Below are 19,942 nucleotides of genomic sequence, written 5' to 3' on the forward strand. Positions count from 1 at the left end.
TTACAAGTGTGAGCAATGGCCATGAAGCTTTTTAAGTGTTTAAAAATACACAATTTTAAAAAATCAGAATTGAAGTAGTGGAGAAGCTATGTAAGTAAAGTAGAATAGCAGTGCCACACCATTGCATCTCTGTTCCATAGTACAGAGTTTAGGAAGGATTCTGTCCTGAATCAGAGCAGCTAGGCTTCTGCACTGTTTTCCCAACCGTGTTTTAAGCCAGCAGAACTTTTTTCCAAACATAAAATGTTCTATCAGAATCCTTCAGACAACACTGAAAGAAAACAGAGCTGCTGTGGGGGCCAGAGCCCAGCCTGCCAAAACCAGCTGTCTTTCAGGCTTGTGGGTAAAAGAGGGATGCACTCCTACATGAGGAAGCTGTGTTCCAAGCATGGTGTGCACCTTGCTTAAAGGAGTGACTTCCTGTATGCATTACCTATGGAAACTAGTGGTCTCTATGTTTGCTTTACCCGCTTTCTGAGATTTTACTGCTTTGTATAAAGTGTGCAAGTCTTGTGTTCTTTGGCCTATATGCTTGTTAAGAAATCTTGTTTGTAAGAGGACTACATATCAACCAGGGCTCATGATCTAATGAATAGTTCAACAAGCAGTAAAATCTTAAATTTAATAAGGTGTAAATGTGAACTGTATAAAAAGTTTCCTAAATCTCTCCTTATTTTCTCTTTTAGGTGAAGATGATGGTGAGTTGAACTCTATTTGTGTTAGCTTCAGAAACATTTCAACTATGACAATTTAATTTTTCCTCTTTGAATCAGAAGAAAATGCTTAGCCTGTGTGTTTTTTTTTAATAGCTACCAGTGACTGGTGGCCGAAAACAAGATTAGTTTTTAAAATGTAAAGTTATTCTATGTAAAAAGCATAAAGACTATTTAAAGATTGTTTTCAAATGGTTGTACGAGTGTTACAGTTTAACATGTCAGTTGATGAACACGATGCAACCTAGTCAGAGTTACCACTTCCATCATCCTCCTTTCCTATCTGTCCTAACTCCACTCATCCCCTCAAGTTTCCTAGTCAGTTTTCACATTTGTTCCTTGAGTATTAGGCCTGTATTTGCCTACCATTTTTCCCTCCATTCATCTGCCCTCCCTCTGTTCAGACCCTGTTTTACTTGCAAATTCTCACATCCTAGTATTTCTTTTGTTTAAGTGTTAACTGTTCAAAGAGTTTATACTATGGACTTAGACTCTTGTATAAAATTACTTTAGTCAGCTTGATCATGTATATATGCATATGACCATGTTTACATGAAATATTTTAGGTCTGAGATCCACATATGAAAGAAAACACGTGCCCTTTGTCTCTTGGGGCCTGATTTACTTTGCTTATTAATGTGATGGTATCCAGATCCATTCATTTCCCCACAAATGACATAATTGCTTTCTTCCCGATGGACAAATGAAATTCCATACTGATTTCCATGGTAACTGCCCTAATTACAGGCCCACCAACAGGGTATAAGTGTCCTTGTGTCCTTGCCAGCATTTTTTTAGTATATTCTTCATCATGAATGTTCTGACTGGAGTGAGATAGACTCTCAATGTTGTTTTGATTTGTACTTCCTTTATGGCTATTTCTTTTATGAGCATTTCTTCAAGTATATATTGACAGGGCAGAAACTAGATTGACATTCCAAATCCTAATTTTCTGTTTATCATAGTCTACTTGAATATTGTGTGGAAATGGATGGGGCAAGGTTAAGATAATTTGAGACTATTCGTAACTTTGAAAGTTACAGTATCAAATATAGTACTTAATCTGATGAAGAACAATTTCTCAACAATTGGTTGCTTTGGGTGACTGAATGACTATGTGTCAGAGGTACTACAAAACAAACGAACATTATTTTGGTGGGATGCCTATTTATCTGTATTCAAGGACCCGGGATATGTATTGTGCAGGAGAGGAAGATGCACAAAACAGGTCTTCCTTGTGAGCCAACAGTACAGCGTAGGGAAGGTAACACAACTAATGTGACTTACACACAGGAGATGGTCTGGCTCAATAGTGGTGGAATGGCTCATGGTGCACTAGAGTGACTAGGAAAGCTCCCTGGAAGAGGTGGCCTTCAAGATGAATTTTGAATAAAGGAGCAGATTCAGGCTAGTAGAATCGGGTAGTGCATACTTGCTGGAGGAAATAACATGAGCCTCTGACTGAGGAAGGAAAAGTCACACATGTTGGGAGATAGGAAAAACTGTAGAGGCCCTTTAAAGGGATGGGGAAGACCAAAGTATTGAAGAGGGACTAGCTGGCAGTTGAGGTTTTTTTGTTTTTTTGTTATTTTTTTTGGGGGGGGGGCGGGAGTCCGGTTGTGGGGCCTGAACTCTGGGCCTGGGCACTGTCCCTCAGCTCTTCAGCTCAAGGCTAGGGCTCTACCACTTGAGCCACAGTGCTACTTCCGGCTTTTTTCTTTTTGCTTATGTGGTGCTGAGGAATCAAACCCAGGGCCTCCTACATGCAAGGCAAGCGCTCTACCACTGAGCCACCTTCCTAGCCCCAGTTGAGGTATTTAAAGAGTGAGGGAATATGGATCCTTAGCAAGGGTAAGTTGGATGATGACTGGAGATGTTTCTGTTGTTTGCAGAATGTGACAAGTCAAGGAAGCCAAGGAATTCACACCTGGAATTCAGCCCTAGACGCCTTTTACGGGTTTTCTGTGGGTCTGGCCAGGTGTTCTGTCTGTCTCTCTTCATTTACAATAAGAGATAAGAAGGGATCAAGATAATGTTGTACTAATAAGTTGATGTGTTGAATTGAAACTCTTCTGTGCAACTTACTTAAATATAAAGAAAAAGGTAGATAAGTGTAGGAACCGGGAAAGAACAGTAACCATTTTATTCTCTTTTTCATTCAGAACAATCTGGGGCCAGTAATAGTTTTCTTTGTCTATTAATCAGCAAATATAAATTCTGTTTATCATACCCCGCATAGTGTTTTGGGTGTATGTACATGGGAAGGCCTAAATCAGGCTGTGTGCTGTGTATACCTCCTCAGCCTTCAACTGCAGGACTGGTTCTTTTTCTTCTTCTTTTTTTGTTTAGTTTGTTTACTTTCCTGAAGAATTTTGTTCAAAATAAAGGGCTTTTAAATTTAATTTTTGAGATTTAGTATTAGGTATTTGAGAAAATACACCTAGTTTTATTGGCTTAGTGAAAAAAAATGAAAGAAATAATTTTTAGGGTCAATTTGCTCTTTGGGGCAATTGAAGTATATGGTTTACTAGAAACAAAGATATGAACAGTATGCTCCCTTGCTTTTGAATATTAACCTTCAATGAATAAGACATAATGTTTAGACTAAAAGGTTTCCTCACATATTTTAATACCATCTGGAAGAACATTTTCTAGAATTACTTATATTACCTCTGGGCTTTATTTTATAGAGCTGTATGCCTATTTGATCATTTCACCTGAAGCAAAAGGCATTTTTTTAGAGATTGCTTAATTTGTCATAATATTTCATTTACCTAGCTCATTCTAGTTTTAAATGAACATTTAAAATATTTTAACCCATCTTCTCTCTCCTCTCTCTCAGGAGAATCATTCTATACATGGCTAGAAGGTAAATCTACTCTCTTCTTAAATTATTTGCTTTATGTTTTAAAAACAAAATTTTTAGTATATTTTTGTAAATTTTTGTTAACTAGACAGGTAATTTTGACAATGTTTGAAGGAAAACACACACTTTAGACGATCATTTTAGGATATAATTGCATGAAAATGTTGGGGCCAATGGTCAGCCACACACCAGTGCCATCAAATCTATAGACATAGAAAGTACACTTGTGGTGGGGTGAGGTTGGGTGGTGGTGACTGCTTACAGGTATTGAAGAATGAAAGTACTACAAATCAATTGTGGTAATGGGTTGGGAGAACATAGAATGATTGAATTACATACTTTAGATTGGTGAATTACATGGTATGTATCATATGGCATTTACTGGATATATGAATAACAATAAAGCCGTTAGGAATAAAAAAAATTACAATGCTATCCAAATACTTGGCTAGCTACTGCTGTTTTTGGGTTTTCTAACCAGTTCTCAGTCTTTCATTGTAAATGTGGTGCTCATCCAAAATGCTTTTTTGGTGACTAGTAACCAAGTCTGTTTGTAAAAAGATATGTTCCTTTGGAAGAATTTACTTTTTATATAAGAAATGGGGGATAATGAATAAATTAAAATGATTGTAAACATTTTGTTTATGTTAACTTAGTCTAGGCTTAACTAATTAAAAGATACACCAGGGCTAGGAAGGTGGCTCAGTGGTAGAATGCTTGCCTTGCATGAATGAGGCCCTGGGTTCGATTCCTCAGTACCACATAAGCAGAAAAAGCTGAAAGTGTTGCTGTGGCTCAAGTGGTAAGAGTGCTAGCCTTGAGCTGAAGAACTGAGGGACAGCACCCAGGCCCAGAGTTCAGGCCGCAAGACTGACAAAAAAAAAAAAGATACACCAGCCGGGCGCTGGTGGCTCACACCTGTAATCCTAGCTACTCAGGAGGCTGAGATCTGAGGATCGGAGTTCAAAGCCAGCCCGGGCAAGAAAGTCTGTGAGACTCTTATCTCCAATAAACCACTCAGAAAACCAGAAGTGATGCTATGGCTCAAGAGATAGAGAACTAGCCTTGAGCTGAAGAGCTGAGGGACAGTGCCCAGGCCCAGAGTTCAAGCTCCATGACCGCAAAAACCCAAACAACAACTACAAACACACCAATGCAGATCCTAATATATTAGATACTTTGGCATTTATATATTTCCAGCATTAAAAATGTGAAATGTTATTGATAGAAAGTTGAAATGGATCGCTGTGTATGCTGGTCCTGGGGTTGACCTCAGGGCCTGGGCACTCACTGTTCCTGAGCTTTTTGCTCTACCACTTGAGCCACAGCTCTAGTTCTGGCTTTTTGCTGGAGAAAAGAATCTCATGGATGTTCCTGCTTGAGTTGGCTTCAAACCATGATCTTCAGGTCTTTCCCTCTTGAGTAGGATTACAGGTGTAAGCAACTGGCACCTGGCTTTGAAATGGATTTTTAACAATTTGTATTACTGGATGTAGGATTCTTTTGAAATTTTACTTTACCATGTTGTGTTAGAAGGCAAGTGAGCAGAGTGACAGAGGAGACTGACTTTTCATCGTCACAACTGTGGAGATAGTTAATGACAGTTCTAATTTGATTGATAGTAGTGAGCTCTGTGTATACTGGTCCTTATTAAAGTGAGCTGTGAATGATTGTGGTGCATATACCATTAGGCCATTTTTCAAAATAACTCCTAAGTGTAAGTTGCATAACTTTAATGATTAAACTTCAAAGATATAACTAGTGTTTATACCAAAATGTTTACATGCATTAGGTTTTCAAGTAAAATACTAAAAATCATAAGGAATGATGCAGAGTTATAATCACAAAATTCAAATTCATCTTTAAAAATTAATTTATTAAAATTTTAAGCCTGAAATATCAAAGATTTTAATTAGTAGATAGTTAACAATCATGTTGTATTTATTACATTTTTTTTTGTTGTACTAGGGTTTGACCTTTTTGGGAAGTTCTTAGTGTGTGTTTCAAATGTTACATCATTTTAAGTAGATCATACAGATAGAGATAGAGAATAATGAGACAAAAGGGTAACAATAGCCTCCTTTCTCTGCTACAAGTGGATTCAAAGGAAAATGTGTAGAGGGAAGAGAGAGGGGGCAAAGTCTCCTGACATGACAAAGTAAGGACCATATTTGCTTCTGTGCTCCTCTGCACATGGAAAGCTGTGCTGGTGTTTCTGGGTAACAGAGGAGCTTTTGACTGCATCCATAGTATTTTGGCTTCTAGGGTCTTTAGACCTAACACGCTCAATTTGAAGCTGGAAACTTACTGTTTTCAGCTAGATGTTCACACATTATCTTTGGGTTTATTTATAATGTTCTTGAATCTTCAATATAAATGCTAAATCTCCTTATTGAAATTTTCTTTTATCTTTGGGCATGATTTTTTCTCTCTCTCAATATTTCTTTCTTCATAGGTTTGTGTCTGGAGAAGAGAGTCTTCTATAAGCTTATATCAGGTCTCCATGCCAGTATCAACTTACATCTATGTGCAAATTACCTCTTGGAAGGTAACCAGATCTTTTTTTTTTTAAATTGTTATGAAGATAATGTACAGAGGGGTTCATAAGTCAAGTAAAGAGTATATTTCTTTGAACAATGTCATCCCTGCCTCATTTTCCTCATTTTCCCCTCCCTTCACCACCAAGATGTATAGTTCATTTTCAACATAGCTTCTAGAAAGTATTACTGCTGAATTAGTTCATCCTTTGTCCTTATTGATCAATTAGGGATACAAATTAAAGTTCGTTTGACTTAAAAAGAAGTATATTTATTTTTGGACAATGTCACCCCTTTCCTGGCGTTCTCCAGGTTTTTCCTCCCATTCTCCCCGACAAGTTGTATAGTTCATTTTCAACATAGTGTCTAGTGAGTGCCACTGCTGCATTTGGATAACCAGATCTGAAAATGGAGATTGGCCTTTTATTATGGCATCAGAATTATTAGGAAATACATATTCTGAAGAACAAAAAAATCCTTTTGACTAAAAGATGTATTCTTTTTCTCTGTAGAAACCTGGGGTAAACCTAGTTGGGGACCTAATATAAAAGAATTTAAACGCCGCTTTGATCCTGTGGAAACCAAGGGGGAAGGCCCCAGAAGACTGAAGAACCTTTACTTCTTATACCTAATTGAGCTCCGAGCTTTGTCAAAAGTGGCCCCCTATTTTGAGCGTGCAATTGTTGATCTTTACACTGGAAACACAGAAGAAGATGCAGACACCAAGATCCTTCTGCTGAGTGTCTTTCAAGATACAAAGTAAGAGCAGGCCATCAGTGATCTGCAGTCTGCTTAGATGAGGTGGCACTAGACATGCAACAAAGATGGGAATTTAAAGGTAGAACAGAACTGAGAAGACTCAGTGTCAAAAGAGCAGTTAAAAATACTCCTGAAGGCCAGGCATCAGTGCTCATGCCTGTAATCCTAGCTACTCATGAGGCTGATACCTGAGGATCACAATTTGAAGCCAGCCTGGGCAAGAAAGTCTGTGAGACTCTTATCTCCAATTAACCACCAGAAAACCAGAAGTGGCATTGTGGCTTAAGTGGTAGAGTGCTTGCCTTGAGCTGAGGAGCTCAGGGTTCAACCCCATGATAAGCTTCCCCAAAAATCCCTGTGAGACTCTTTATTTCCAATTAATCATTCAAAAACCAGAAGTGGAGCTATGGCTCAAAGTGGTAGAGTGCTAGCCTTCAACAAAAGAGGTAAAGAGGTCAGGGACAGTGCCCAGGTCCTGAATTCAAACAATTTTATAGTCTGATTAAGCAGATTATAGTCACCCTGTTTTTTGAATTTAGATGGTGTCTAAAGTGTGCTTAGCATTGGGATGGATGGGTAAGGGAGCATCAACCTCACCAATCAGAACGCAATCTCTGGAAATGCCCACTCTAAAACTTAGTTTTACTATTTGTTCACGGGAGCATGAAGTTGGGTCAGGAAGTTACATTGAGTATTGTTTTAAAAGAATGTTAAGGCTGTTGTATTATTTTTGACAGATTGTTTTAGATTATCTTTAAAACATTACCATCTTGGAAATACAAAGCCATACTTAGCTTGCTCTAGTCCTTTATATGTAAACTGTTTGCCACCTTCTTACATTATCAGTAAATAATGAATTTTAAATATTTGTGGGGATAGAATGTACTATCAAGACTGTAATAGAAGCCAGGCACCATTGGCTCACACCTGTAATCCTAGCTATTCAGGAGGCTGAGATCTGAGGATCACAGCTCAAGGCCAAGAAAGTCCGGGAGACTCTTTATTTCCAATAAACCATCAGAAAACCGGAGGTGGCACTGTGGCTCAACTAGTAGAGCACTAGTGTTGAGCTGAAGAGCTGAGGGACAGTGCCCAGGCCCAGAGTTCAAGACCCACAACCGACAAAAAAAAAAAAAAAAAAAAAAAAAAGACTGTAATAGACTGACTGGCTTTTCCACTATAACTCTTACTGTGTTGTTTCCTAGGTCCTTTCCTATGCACTTCGATGAGAAGTCCATGTTTGCAGGAGACAAAAAGGGGGCTAAGTCTTTAAAGGTAAACAGTTTGAGATGGAGCACGGTGGGGGCCACCATTGGTCATGTTTTAATTTACTCATCTGGACCTTTTCTTCCTGACTCTCCAACTTTTCAAATAAGTGCAATTGGATTTTATGGTAATGGTAGTCAGTAGTGTTGACTGAGCACCTGTGACAAGCAAGTATGGCAATAAGGAGGGATACAGGGGGTTGATTAATGTTCTAGTTCTCACAGAAAACAAACCAACAGAGGTATATGGCACGGTATACAGATAGATTTCCATTGCTGGAGTAGCACTTAATAGTTCCTTAAAAGTAAGGCCACAGTGCCCCAGGGTGTGGTGACATGCTTCTAATCCCAATTACTTGGAGGCAGAGAGTAGCTATTGAGATCCTGTATCAAAAACTAAAAAGCTGGATGATAGTGGCTCATGCCTGTAATCCTATCTACTCCGGAGGCTGGGATATGAGGATCATGATCCAAAGCCAGCCCTGGCAGGAAAGTGCATGAGACTCCTTTCGCCAGTTAACTACCAGAAAACCAGAAGTGGTGTGGTGGCTTAAACTGTACAATGCTAGCCTTGGGCAAAAAGATGCTCAGGGACAGTGCCCAGACCCTGAGTTCAAGCCCTATGACTGACAAAACAAAAAACAAAGCCTAAAACTAAAAGCAAAAGGACTGTGGGTGTGGCTTGTACTGAGGGGTTAGAAGCCCTGAGTTCAGTCCCCAGTACCAGAAAGTAATGACCATGTTAATTTACTTTTAGGCTCCCATGGTGCATTCGTTGGTGCTTTGCATAAAGTAGCCCTTCAACAAGTTTAGCATGCAGTATGAATTGTACAAATTTCCATTAATATTGGTTGTATTTATTTATTTTTGGTAGGTCGTGGGGCTTGAACTCTGGGCCTGGGTGCTGTCCCTCAGCTCTTACAGCTCAAGACAAGCGCTCTACCACTTGAGCCACAGTGCCACTTCCGGTTTTCTAGTGGTTTACTGGAATAAGAGTCTCACAGACTTTCCTGCCCGGGCTGGCTTTGAACTGCTGGCTTTGAACTGCGATCCTCAGATCTCAGCCTCCTGAGTAGCTAGGATTACACCGGCACCTGGTGTGGTTGTTTTCATTTATTTATTTTTGGTCATGGGGCTTGAACTCTGGGCTTGGGCACTGTTCCTTAGCTCTTCAGCTCAAGGCTAGCACTCTACCACTTGAGCCATAGCCCTGCTTCCAGCTTTTTCTGCTTATGTGGTGTCAAGGAATCAAACCGAGGGTTTCATGTATGCAGGGCAAGCATGCTACAACTGAGCCACCTTCACAGCCCTGGTTGTTTTTATTTTTAAAGTAGAATCACATCATGTAGTTCAGGCTGTCATCAGACTTGTGACTCTTCTGCCTCAGCCTCCCTTGTGCTGGGATTACTGGCAGATTCACCAGGTTTGGCTCTAATGTTAATTTAGATGGTCTTAGATAGGCTATTTTGTGTTCTACAAATTTAGATTTTTTTCTTTGTTATTGAAAAACACAGCTATTCATTTATGAACTTCAAAACTTCTTACAGTTTAGCAAAAGCTTAACTTTAAAAGTCTTAACTAGATTTAAGGTGTTTTTGCCTACCAGGAGGAATTCCGGTTACATTTCAAGAATATCTCCCGCATTATGGACTGTGTAGGATGTGACAAATGCAGGCTGTGGGGAAAACTACAGGTATGTGTGCACTGCCTTCCTTTCCAACTGGTATTAACCTTTAGTCCTTCTGCTAAGTTCAGTTTTTGCAAAAATGTCCTCACTGTTTATTGGAGTTTAGAAACGGGCAGATCCAAAGTATAGTTTTTTTGTTTTATTAAAGAGGTTAGCATTGTTAAGCTGTGTTGCAGATGCATGGGTGAGAGATTTGTTTGTATTCTGTGCTAATTTTAGTTTTATTGTATCTATGTTAGTACAATCTTAGACTATACAGTCTTCATTTCTGAAATCAGAGGTTATGAGTAGAAAATTTTATGTATGTCTATAAAAGACAAAATACTAGGTTGGAATGTACTAGAAATGTGGAAATGGAACATTGCCCTTTCTGTGGAAAAAAATGGCAAAAAGATAAAGTATTACACAAATCGGTATGAAATGTTGGCTGTTGAGTTTGTTTTAGGGGGTCAAAGGCCACCTAGTTATCAGACATAGCAGCCCTGCAGTTACCTGAGTGTTCAGTGTAAGGATTTGATACTTCAGCTTTTACTTTCTTAGATTATACTTGGTTATGGAAAATCAAGACACAGAATTACATTTTGTTTGCCTTTGAGACAGCGTCTCGATATATAGCCCAAACCAGCCTGGAACTTGAGATCTTCCTGCCTCCATCTCCACAGTATGCCACCACACTCAGCCAGACAGAATTACTTCAATAGAATTTACACTAGCCACACACCAGTGACTCAAACCTGCAATTTAGTTACTCGGGAGGCTAAGATCTGTAGACTACAGTTTGAAGGCAGCACGGGCAGTCAAGTCCATCCAATTAACAACCAAAAAAACCCCCAAAAACTGTGAAGTGGAGATATGGCTTAAGTAGCAGAGCAGCACCAGCCTTGAGTAAAAAAGCTCAGGGACAGTGCCCAGGCCTTGAGTTTAAGCCCCCAGGACTGGTAATAGCACCCCCTTCAAAAAATAGATTTACACTAAAGCAAAATGTTCTTTTTCTTTGATGCTAGTAATTGAGAAAGGAATCTCTGTGTTTAGAGCCAGGAGCTATAAGCCGTGTCTTGGGTGGGTATGGCTGCAGCTTAGTAATACAGCACTTGCCTAGTATGCATAGTATGCACGGGGCATGAGGGTTGATCCCAAGCCTTGCCAAAACTTCTAGATTACAAATGAACATTGTGGTCTTGGTGTGCTATTTTCAAAGTTAAAACAAGGCATTTTAGTAATTTGTTAACAGTACATGCTCAACAGGTGTTAGAGCATTGATGTTTTCTTAGGAGCTTTTCCAGTGAGGGAGAGGGCACTAATGTATGGTGGTTAACATTGTGTATGGGGAATGTCTGCTCAGGTGAACTTCCTGGCTTTATCACCACATGGCTAAGTATTCCTTTAAATCTTACAGTAGTTGCTATTTGATGTCTTAATTACTCATGTTTTCTTTAGACTCAGGGCTTAGGAACTGCTTTGAAGATACTATTCTCCGAAAAAGAAATCCAAAAGCTTCCAGAGAATAGTCCATCGAAAGGCTTCCAACTCACTCGGCAGGAAATAGTTGCTCTCTTAAATGCTTTTGGAAGGTAAGAACCATCTATCTCTACAGCAAAGGGTGGACTACTGCAGTTTCAACAGATGCAGGGGCCACCTTCCCTGCTAAGGCCTTTTGTTTTGTTGATAAAATTATGCAGTGTCATGGAACACACCTGTAATCCCAGCATTTAGAAGCTGAGACCAGGGGACCCCCAATTCAAGGCCAGCCTGGACTACATAGAAAGTTTGTTGTTTTTTTTTGGTTGTTGTTGTTTTTAAAGCCAGGTACTTTTGGCTTACTCCTGTAATCCTAGCTACTTAGGAGGCTGAGATCTGAGTCTCATGGTTTGAAGCCAGCCCAGACAGTAAAGTCCCCAGGAGACTCTTATCTCCAATTAACCACTCAAAAACTGGAAGTATCACTGTGGCCCAAGTGCTTGCCTTGAGCTGAAGAGCTCAGGGACAGTGCCCTTGCCCAGAGTTCAAGCCTCACGACTGACCAAAAAAAAAAAAAAAAGGTTAATTGTATGTACAATTCCATCTTAATAGCTAAGATTATACGTGTTTCTTCCCTGTATTTAAAAGATGACTGTGTATGTTGAAATCTGAGACACAGGATATATAGAAGGTCCATTGTTAATTTGTATTTCATGAAAAAATATCTTGTTCACTCTTGCAGCCTGTAGGAAGGTAACATAAGACAAACTGGATGAAATGTAAATGATTTGAAATGGAACTAAAATGAAAAAAAGATGTGAAATTATTTAGGCATATTTAATCTTAAATAAAATGAGATTGAGAAAGAAAAAAATGGAATTAAACATTCCACCACAATTTCCCCGTGTCTGTGAAGTGTACCTGGTCACTTCAGTCCTCTCTAGAACACTAGAACGAGGGAGCTGTATCCACAGCAGGCCTGGGCTGCCCCTCAGCAGCAGAACAGCACAGACAAACCCCCCCGTTCTGCTAGCTGGCTTCCTGTCTGTAAACTGAGGAGGCTTCCTGCTTAGAAGCCATCTAATGGCTGGGTGGTCCTGGGAGAATACTTGATTTATTTGAGCCTTTGTTTTCCTAAAATGTAGACTGAGAACTTTATTCAAGTAGTAGAGTACCTGCTTAGCAAATGTAAGGTCTTGAGTTCAAGTCCAGTATAGAAAAACCATCTAGACTAAAGAGAAAGACCCAAAGAAATCAATTAGTTAGTTTACCGAAAATGTGTAACAGGCTTAATTATATCTCATTTATCCCTAGCCTCTTTTTTGACTGTTCTTGGATTTGAACTCAGGGCCTTGAGCTTGCTCAGCTAGCACTTCACCACTTGAACTACACCACCTCCAGCCCTAGTCTTTGCATTTTAAAAATAGAGCCTCACCAACCTTTCTGCCCAGGCCATGCTCTAGATCTCAGCCTTCTAAGTAGCTAGGATTATAGGTATGAGACACTGGCATCTGTCCTGCTTTGTCAGTTTTTAATAAGAAATTACAACGTACGTGTTTAAAAATAGAATCTTCAATGTCTGGTATTAAGGTTTTTAATTTTAGATTTTATGTACAAATTATAGCCATATAATATCACTAATTGAAAATATGTTCACATATTAGCTATATTTACCAGTATTTTTTTCCTCCTGTAGGCTTTCTACAAGTATAAGAGAATTACAGAATTTTAAAGTCTTACTACAACACAGGTAATACAGGCTTTTCTGTGTCTAATTGGAGACACGAAGGACTATGAAGCTGTTAGTCTTCTTGGACATGCTGAAAGACTAATCCAAGATGTTAAGAACTCTGAACTCCTAAGAGAAAATTCCAGTGCTCACTTGAATATTTATGACCCATAATAGATTACCGATTAGAGATATTTATAAATGAAGTATATGGTTTTAAAACTTGTAAGTTATACTAATTCTGTGTTTATTTTCATGTGTTTCCATCTGTTGCATATTGTGCTATTTTGAGCTGGGTTTGATCTTACCTTTATCTGTAGTTGTCTCTCTCCTGATGACACTGTTGGTGGTGTGTGTGGGAAAGGGAGCACAAGGTTGCCTGGGTGGCAGGATTACTGCTGGTTCCCTGCTTGTCCGTCCTCTGGGATGCTGCCCTGGCAGTGAACGGCAATGGTTTCCTTAAGATTCCCTAAGACTTCAACTTCAGCTCAGTTGTTTCCTTGCTGTTGCTGTTTTGGGTTTGGCCCAAAGACCTTCATTAGAGAAGGTGGATAAGTGTCTCCCCCTGCTAGTGCCCGCTCAGCTGGGCCACTCATGTGTGCCCGTGTGCACACTACAGTGTGCTCAGCTCTCTACCTAAAACCTAAAACCCAACTCTGCCATCACCTCCCTGTCTTCCTCTCCTATTGCAGACAGTGTGAGATCCTTTTAAGAGAAAAACCATTATTTAAGAATTGATTTTTAATAAAACTGTATGGGATTATATGAATTTATAATACCAATTAAAAGCATATATCCAAAATTTGCTGTTTTTAAGTATTTTAAAGGATTTTAATTTTAGGGATTTAGTCTATGCAATCCTCTACCTCTCCACATTATTTTTCTCTGGGGTCAGGCCAGGCTGATCATAAACTTCCTCTCCCCCTCCTCTGGCTCTTCAGTGTATCCTGTACCAGTGGTGCTTCATGTGCCTCAGAGCAGCGGAGGACTGGAGTCTGGGTCCTAAATTGTCATTTTCAAAACCCAAGATTTAAACAATGTTTAGGAAGGGTGTCAGTGAATCTAATGGGATTAACTTGACGGGTTCCATGTGTGTGGAGGTGATGTAGGTCCCAGTCTAGTGTCTTCTTAGACTTCCACCTTTTCCCAAGTAAATAAGTGCCCTTAAACCACATCTTAATTGTGCAAGAGTCTGTAGTGCTTCACTGCTGGTTACGTGACGTAGTGGGGGCTGTGGCAGTGTCATTGCTGGTTGCGTGGCATATCGGAGGCTGTATTTGATTGGTTCCCTGCCTTGTGCAAGGATGGGTCTGGGAGAAGAAGGTCTCACTCGAGCTCTTCATTTCCTTTCCTCATCCCTAACCTCTCTGAACTTGGCATTTGCTCGTTGTTGGTGAGAGTGTTTTCGTGGCTTGAGTAGAAAAGGCTGGCTACCTGCAGCTTCCTACACTTTGTCTTCTTAGGTTGCACGTGATCCTAAGGCAAGTAGTTGAAAAAGCGAGTGTTCTCTAATGCTGTTGGTACATTGAATTATTAATGTAGCGTTTATCCAGAGTTTTAAAAAAATGTGAATGTTTTGCACTGTATTTTCACTGATTTAAAGATCTTTTTAGTAGTGTCACTTCACCATTCCCACAGTTCAAGATTATTATTGAAACACTATTTGCTAGAAGATAGCAAATTGGTCAGTTCCATTTGTTGCTTTTCTTTACTGTAATTTGAAGTTAAGAAAAAAGGTTGAAAATCTACTTACAGTTCTTTTGAAGATATGGATTTTTTTTCTCAAAGAAAATAAATGAAGTGTTATTAAGCTAAAATCCATCTGATTAACTTTATTTTACCATAAAACTGTTTGGCAGTGGCGTAGACTTTGGGGTATTGTTATTTCTAACACCAGCATATGCTTGGTGAAGTGTGTGTCCTTGAGATTACACTGCTGTTCACTCACTGGCTGCACGACGCTGCTGGAGCAGGTTGTGTTGTGGGGAAGTCTTGGTTGCCGAGTGCCTTGGGATATGTTGTCTGTCTCATCACCTAATATGAAAAATCCCACATGCACCTAACAATGTAGTTGACAGAAATAACTGTACTGCGCAGCACAGAAATACTTTGCTTTGATGGATGCTTCATTGGCTTCTCTGGTGGTAGCTAGGTCAATTTTGGGGCTTTGAGGAAGATAGGACAGAGCAGTAATAGATTTGAGTTTTGAAATTGGACCAGTCAGATGCTTGGAACATTGTGACTCAATTTTGCAATGAAGCACTATGCCATATTTTTAACTTTGCCTAGTATCATTTTATGCAAGGCAAGATAGCCCTTTTGGTCATTATCAGCATTGTCTTCAGCTGGAAGCATGAGAACAGTTCACAGGAAACCACCCAGCAGTTTGCAAAATGGGAGGGAGTAGCTAAAAACCACCGCTATTCACCCAGAGATCCACTTTAGTGCATGGGGATGTGGGAATTTCTTGTACAAATGCCACATGCAAACCTATGCCATCTATTCTGTGATACCTACAGGTACAGCTTTGATTTTGATCGGAATTCCAAATAATTTACTGTTGTACCCACCAGACTCTAGAAAATGTGAATTAAAGTACATATTTATAGTCTTTTCTGGTATGTTTTCCTCTTTCTTGTGTTGGGTTGAGGAGATGAGGATTTTACTGTGGTGATTTCTTCTCTGCTCTGTGGTGGGCAGTGGAGGCCCTACAGGAAGGACTGTACACACCTCATTTCTCTGCACAGGAGCACCAGAGGGTAGGTGCTGTTCTATCTCCATTCCTGGGGAGCAGGGGAGGTGGGGGGGGGACCTGAGTGAGGCAGGAAAAGCAGACTCCAGAGCTGCTTTGCCTAATGGCACCTGTGGCATTTCCTAGTTTTGGTATCTTTTTATTTGAATTAAGACATAACCTTTTAAAATGCTTGTTTTTATTTGATTTTTGAATAGGTAATACATTCTACATGGTTAAAATTAGCCAAAAGATATAAAAAGTTCTACAGTGAGTGTCTTTTGTATCTGGTTGTCTCCCACCCTGCACATACATGTGCTCTGTGTGTAATTGCTTAGTTTGTTTCCATCCATACTTCTTAACATAGAAAATCGTATACAAATGTAAAGCCTTATTTTTTTCTCCTCACTTTAACTCAAAATGACATCTTCTACCAATATTTGTTATTTAACATCATATTCTTGGTAGTCTTCACATGTCGCCAGATAGCCTTCTCCCTTCTTTAGTGGCTTCTTAATGTTCCTTCCTATTGATAAGCTGTCATTTAACATCTGAGTTGTTTACAGGCCTTGAACATATGTCATTGCACATTTGTGTATACATATCTGTAGAATTACCCAGAATTTTGGAGTCAAAGGTCATGTATATTTGTAATAAAAGATACTGATACACTGCTCTCTGCACAAGACAGGCCATCTGAAATCTGTGACAGTGTCACCATCACAGATGCTAGAAAATGTTGGATTTGGGCCATTGTGATAGACGAAAAATGGTCAATGTGCTTTTTAGTTTATATGATTATTAGATAAGATTGGTCAACTTTTAAAGTTTAAGAGACATTTGTATTTGCTTTTGTTCATATCTGTTCATTTTTCTACATTTTCTAAGTGATTTCTAGGAGCTGTTAGAGATACTAATACCTCAACTGTAATGAGTGGAAAAGGTTTTCCCCAATTTGTTGTCATTGGGACTTATGATGACTTTACTATGCAATTTTCTTTTATTGTAGCAATTTTTAGTGCTTTTTTTTCTACCCTAGATTTTTAGTCTTAGAATGGCTTCCTCAATCTAGAATAGAATAGTTCACTATTGCCTTGTAGAGCTTTTATTTTTTTTTACAGTTAGGTTTTATATAACATAGCTTATAGATCAAACACTTTTCTCAGATGACTACCCCAGTTGTTACAATACCATTATCTAAACAGTTCAACTTTTCCTCACTATCCTTGAGTACATTTATCATTTTTTAAATCTCATACATGTTTTTCTCTGGTTGACTTACAGATGCACAGTACTGTGGCTTTAAGTATACAGGCTTTATTTGGTAATATCTGGATCCTCTACAGTTTTCCTAGCTGTTCATACTTGTCTTTGTATGATACATGGGGCATGCTAAAATTGTCTGGCTCCATGTTTTCTTGAGGACTGCACTCTAACCACTCCATATGTATGCTGTTATGCTGCCTGGCAAATTTGGTATTATTTTGTCAAACAGATACCTGACCCTGCCCATGTGGTCCAAATTCCATCACAGTGCTTCTGACTTATTTGAGGCTTAATTTCATGTAAAATCCTTATTCCCTTTCTCCCACTGACTTGTTTGTCCTGAAGTTGCATGTCTGTCAAAGACTGATGAGTAAGGGGTCCTTCAGTGAGCACAAAACTTGTAATGCCATAGGCAGCAGAGAAAGTACAAATGAAAGGATGCCTTCCAAAGAGGGTCTACATTTTCTTACACTGCTCTAAGGAGCCAGGAATATAGCTGTGAATGAGTCAGTTACCCATCACCATGCAGCTTACACTGGTGTCCCCTAATAACCAGATACTGAGGTACAATGCTCATGGTTCATGGCTCTGGGAAAGCCTCCTTTCCACGCCATGTGTGTGTGTGGGGGGAGGGGCACTGGGGTTTACACTCAGGGCCTTGTGCTTGCTAGGCTGGTACCACACTGCAGAGCCACACTTACAGACCTGTAGACCTGTTTGCTTCTAGTTTTTAAACAGGGTCTCACATTTATACCAGTGCTGTCCTGGAACTCTTGTCTTCTCAGTTATACTTCCACACACCTGAGCCCAGCTACTGAGCCCAGCTACTGAGCCCAGCTTAGGGTTAATACGGGATCCTACTAACTTTTTGTTCAGACTGGCCTCAAACTACAGTCTTGTGATCTCCACTTCCCAAACAGCTGGGATTACAGGCATGAGCCACCACGCCCAACTTTTTATACTTCATTAAAGCCTTCAAGGAACACTATTGGGAGAGTATGCCTCCTGGTACATTTTAGAGTTGGCAAGGGAGGATGTAGCTCAGTGATAGAGTGCTTGTCCTATACACATAAGGCCCTGGGTGCCATCCACAGCATGGTATAAGGAAGCATTGGCACGTATGATGGCAGTGGACACTGTAATAGAACCTCCAACAGCTCAGGCTCCTTGTGTACCACTGTAGAAGTGCCAGTGGGTGGTCCACACAGGTCAGCTGGAACTCTTAGCTTCAGAGACAAATGTATCTTCTAGTAATCACACACAAACTCCAGACTTGAGTGACACTGTGCTTTCCTACGCACTTACAATTTCAGATTACTGGAAGAGCAATCTTTAAGACAAGGATCATCCGGGTTACTGGAGCACTTTGGTTTGCCTGGCAGAGCAGGTATGGGAGGTGGCTCATCCTGCAGCACCTCTCGAGTGAAGAAGTTGCCCATGCCAGGAGACATCAGCCCCAGGGCTCTGGGATGTATGGACAGCAGCAAGGGTTCAGCATTGCTCTTATAAAAGAGGGCAGAGAAGCACTTAGAACAGTTTATCCTTTCTGGCAAAAATATGGGAGTTGACAAATACTGGATGGCAGCTTCAATATTTAATGTTGGCCATTTGTTTTCCAGCTAGAGACAACAGAATTATAGTGTTTACATACTACATGGTGAGTACAGTAATTGGCGTGACTTCAGTGACACTGCACTGCAGAAATAAAGCTGTTCTCGGCCGCTGCAGGAGGCTGGCACAGGCTGCATGGGCCTAAGTTCTTGCAGTGTACATTGATCGTGTGATCATGGTAGGGCTCCTTAGCAGTTTAGAGAAGCATGTTACAACACTTTGCTTAGGCCACCTGAATAACCAGTGTAAACCTGTCCTTGAAAGGTAACTTTTAGATGACAGGCAGTCCAGACAGTTCCATGGTCTGAAAGCAAGGCATGGTAAGGGATTGGGCAGGGCAGAGGTTTCTACATAAATGACTCTTTTAAAACTTGAGATTCCAGCCTGTTGCTGCTGTAATCCTATCTATTCAGGAGGCTGAGATCTGTGGACAAAGGTTCAAAGCCAGCCTAGGTAAGAAATCACCCAAAAGCTGGAAGTGGAGGTGTGGCTCAAATGGTAGAGCACTAGCCTTGAGCAAAAAAGCTTAGAGACAGCACCCTGAAACAGCCCCTGAGTTCAAGCTCCAGGGCTGGCACACACACAAAAAAAGGAACTTTTGATCTTGATTTTAAATGGTACAGACAACACAAGTGGACTTGTGCCTGGGAGCTCATGTCCACAAGTCTGTGCTTGAGTGAGCAGTGTGATGCGGGCTACAGTGCAAGAGCAGGACTTGTGCCCCCGGGGCCTGGAATCACCCTTCATCTGCAGGCCCTGGTTGTCTGCTGTGTGAAAGCCTGGGCTTCCAGCCTCGTGGCAGGCTATACAGGGGAGGTTTCAGAATGGTGCTCTGGTCAGAGACATTGTGTTTGGCTTAGCTGAAGCGCAGCACAAAGCAGCTGTGTGGAGCATGCCCTCGGATGGAGACCAGTGCTACAGCCCTCTAGACAGCGTCCAGCCCGACAGGAGGTACAGAACCATTACAGAGTAAGAATGCAGAAAAAGCTATTAGTACCCCAGAGCTACTAAAGCCCTCTGGGAACCTCTCAGCCTCTTGAGGACTCCGGGAGGTAGCAACCCAATGATTAGGGAAAGGCAGGGTCCTGCACAGCCCTGAGGTAATGCACATTCAGTCTCCCCAGGCTGCAAAAACTGCAGAATTGCTCTAATAGTACAGGAGGTTTAATAGTGTAAGCTGTGCTTTTAACAGGATCGGCTGGTTATCACTGGAGTGCTACATTAGTACCCTGACACAAGTTAAAACTCTAAAAAGCAAGCTAGTTAACTTTCAATACTGGAGTGCGCCTAGCTTTCTAGGTATCACTCCCACTTCTAAAG

The 19,942-nt window shown here is 40.4% G+C and overlaps 1 protein-coding gene across 1 annotated transcript in view; it reads left to right on the forward strand.

Annotated features, from left to right (window-relative positions):
• The window catches only part of Ero1b (endoplasmic reticulum oxidoreductase 1 beta), a 36,321-nt gene extending 23,074 nt beyond the window's left edge, over positions 1-13,247 (forward strand). Inside the window, exons 9-16 of the mRNA XM_042685908.1 lie at positions 687-698; positions 3,556-3,582; positions 6,035-6,127; positions 6,629-6,875; positions 8,081-8,150; positions 9,747-9,833; positions 11,265-11,398; positions 12,982-13,247. Of these exons, the coding sequence (XP_042541842.1) occupies positions 687-698; positions 3,556-3,582; positions 6,035-6,127; positions 6,629-6,875; positions 8,081-8,150; positions 9,747-9,833; positions 11,265-11,398; positions 12,982-13,039 (728 nt within the window). The 3' untranslated portion in view covers positions 13,040-13,247. The remainder of the gene's footprint in view (positions 1-686; positions 699-3,555; positions 3,583-6,034; positions 6,128-6,628; positions 6,876-8,080; positions 8,151-9,746; positions 9,834-11,264; positions 11,399-12,981) is intronic.
• The last annotated feature ends 6,695 nt before the right edge of the window (positions 13,248-19,942 follow it).

Source organism: Dipodomys spectabilis, unplaced genomic scaffold (genome assembly GCF_019054845.1).
Source record: "Dipodomys spectabilis isolate Male_0828 unplaced genomic scaffold, ASM1905484v1 ptg000096l, whole genome shotgun sequence".
Lineage (NCBI taxonomy): Eukaryota > Metazoa > Chordata > Mammalia > Rodentia > Heteromyidae > Dipodomys > Dipodomys spectabilis.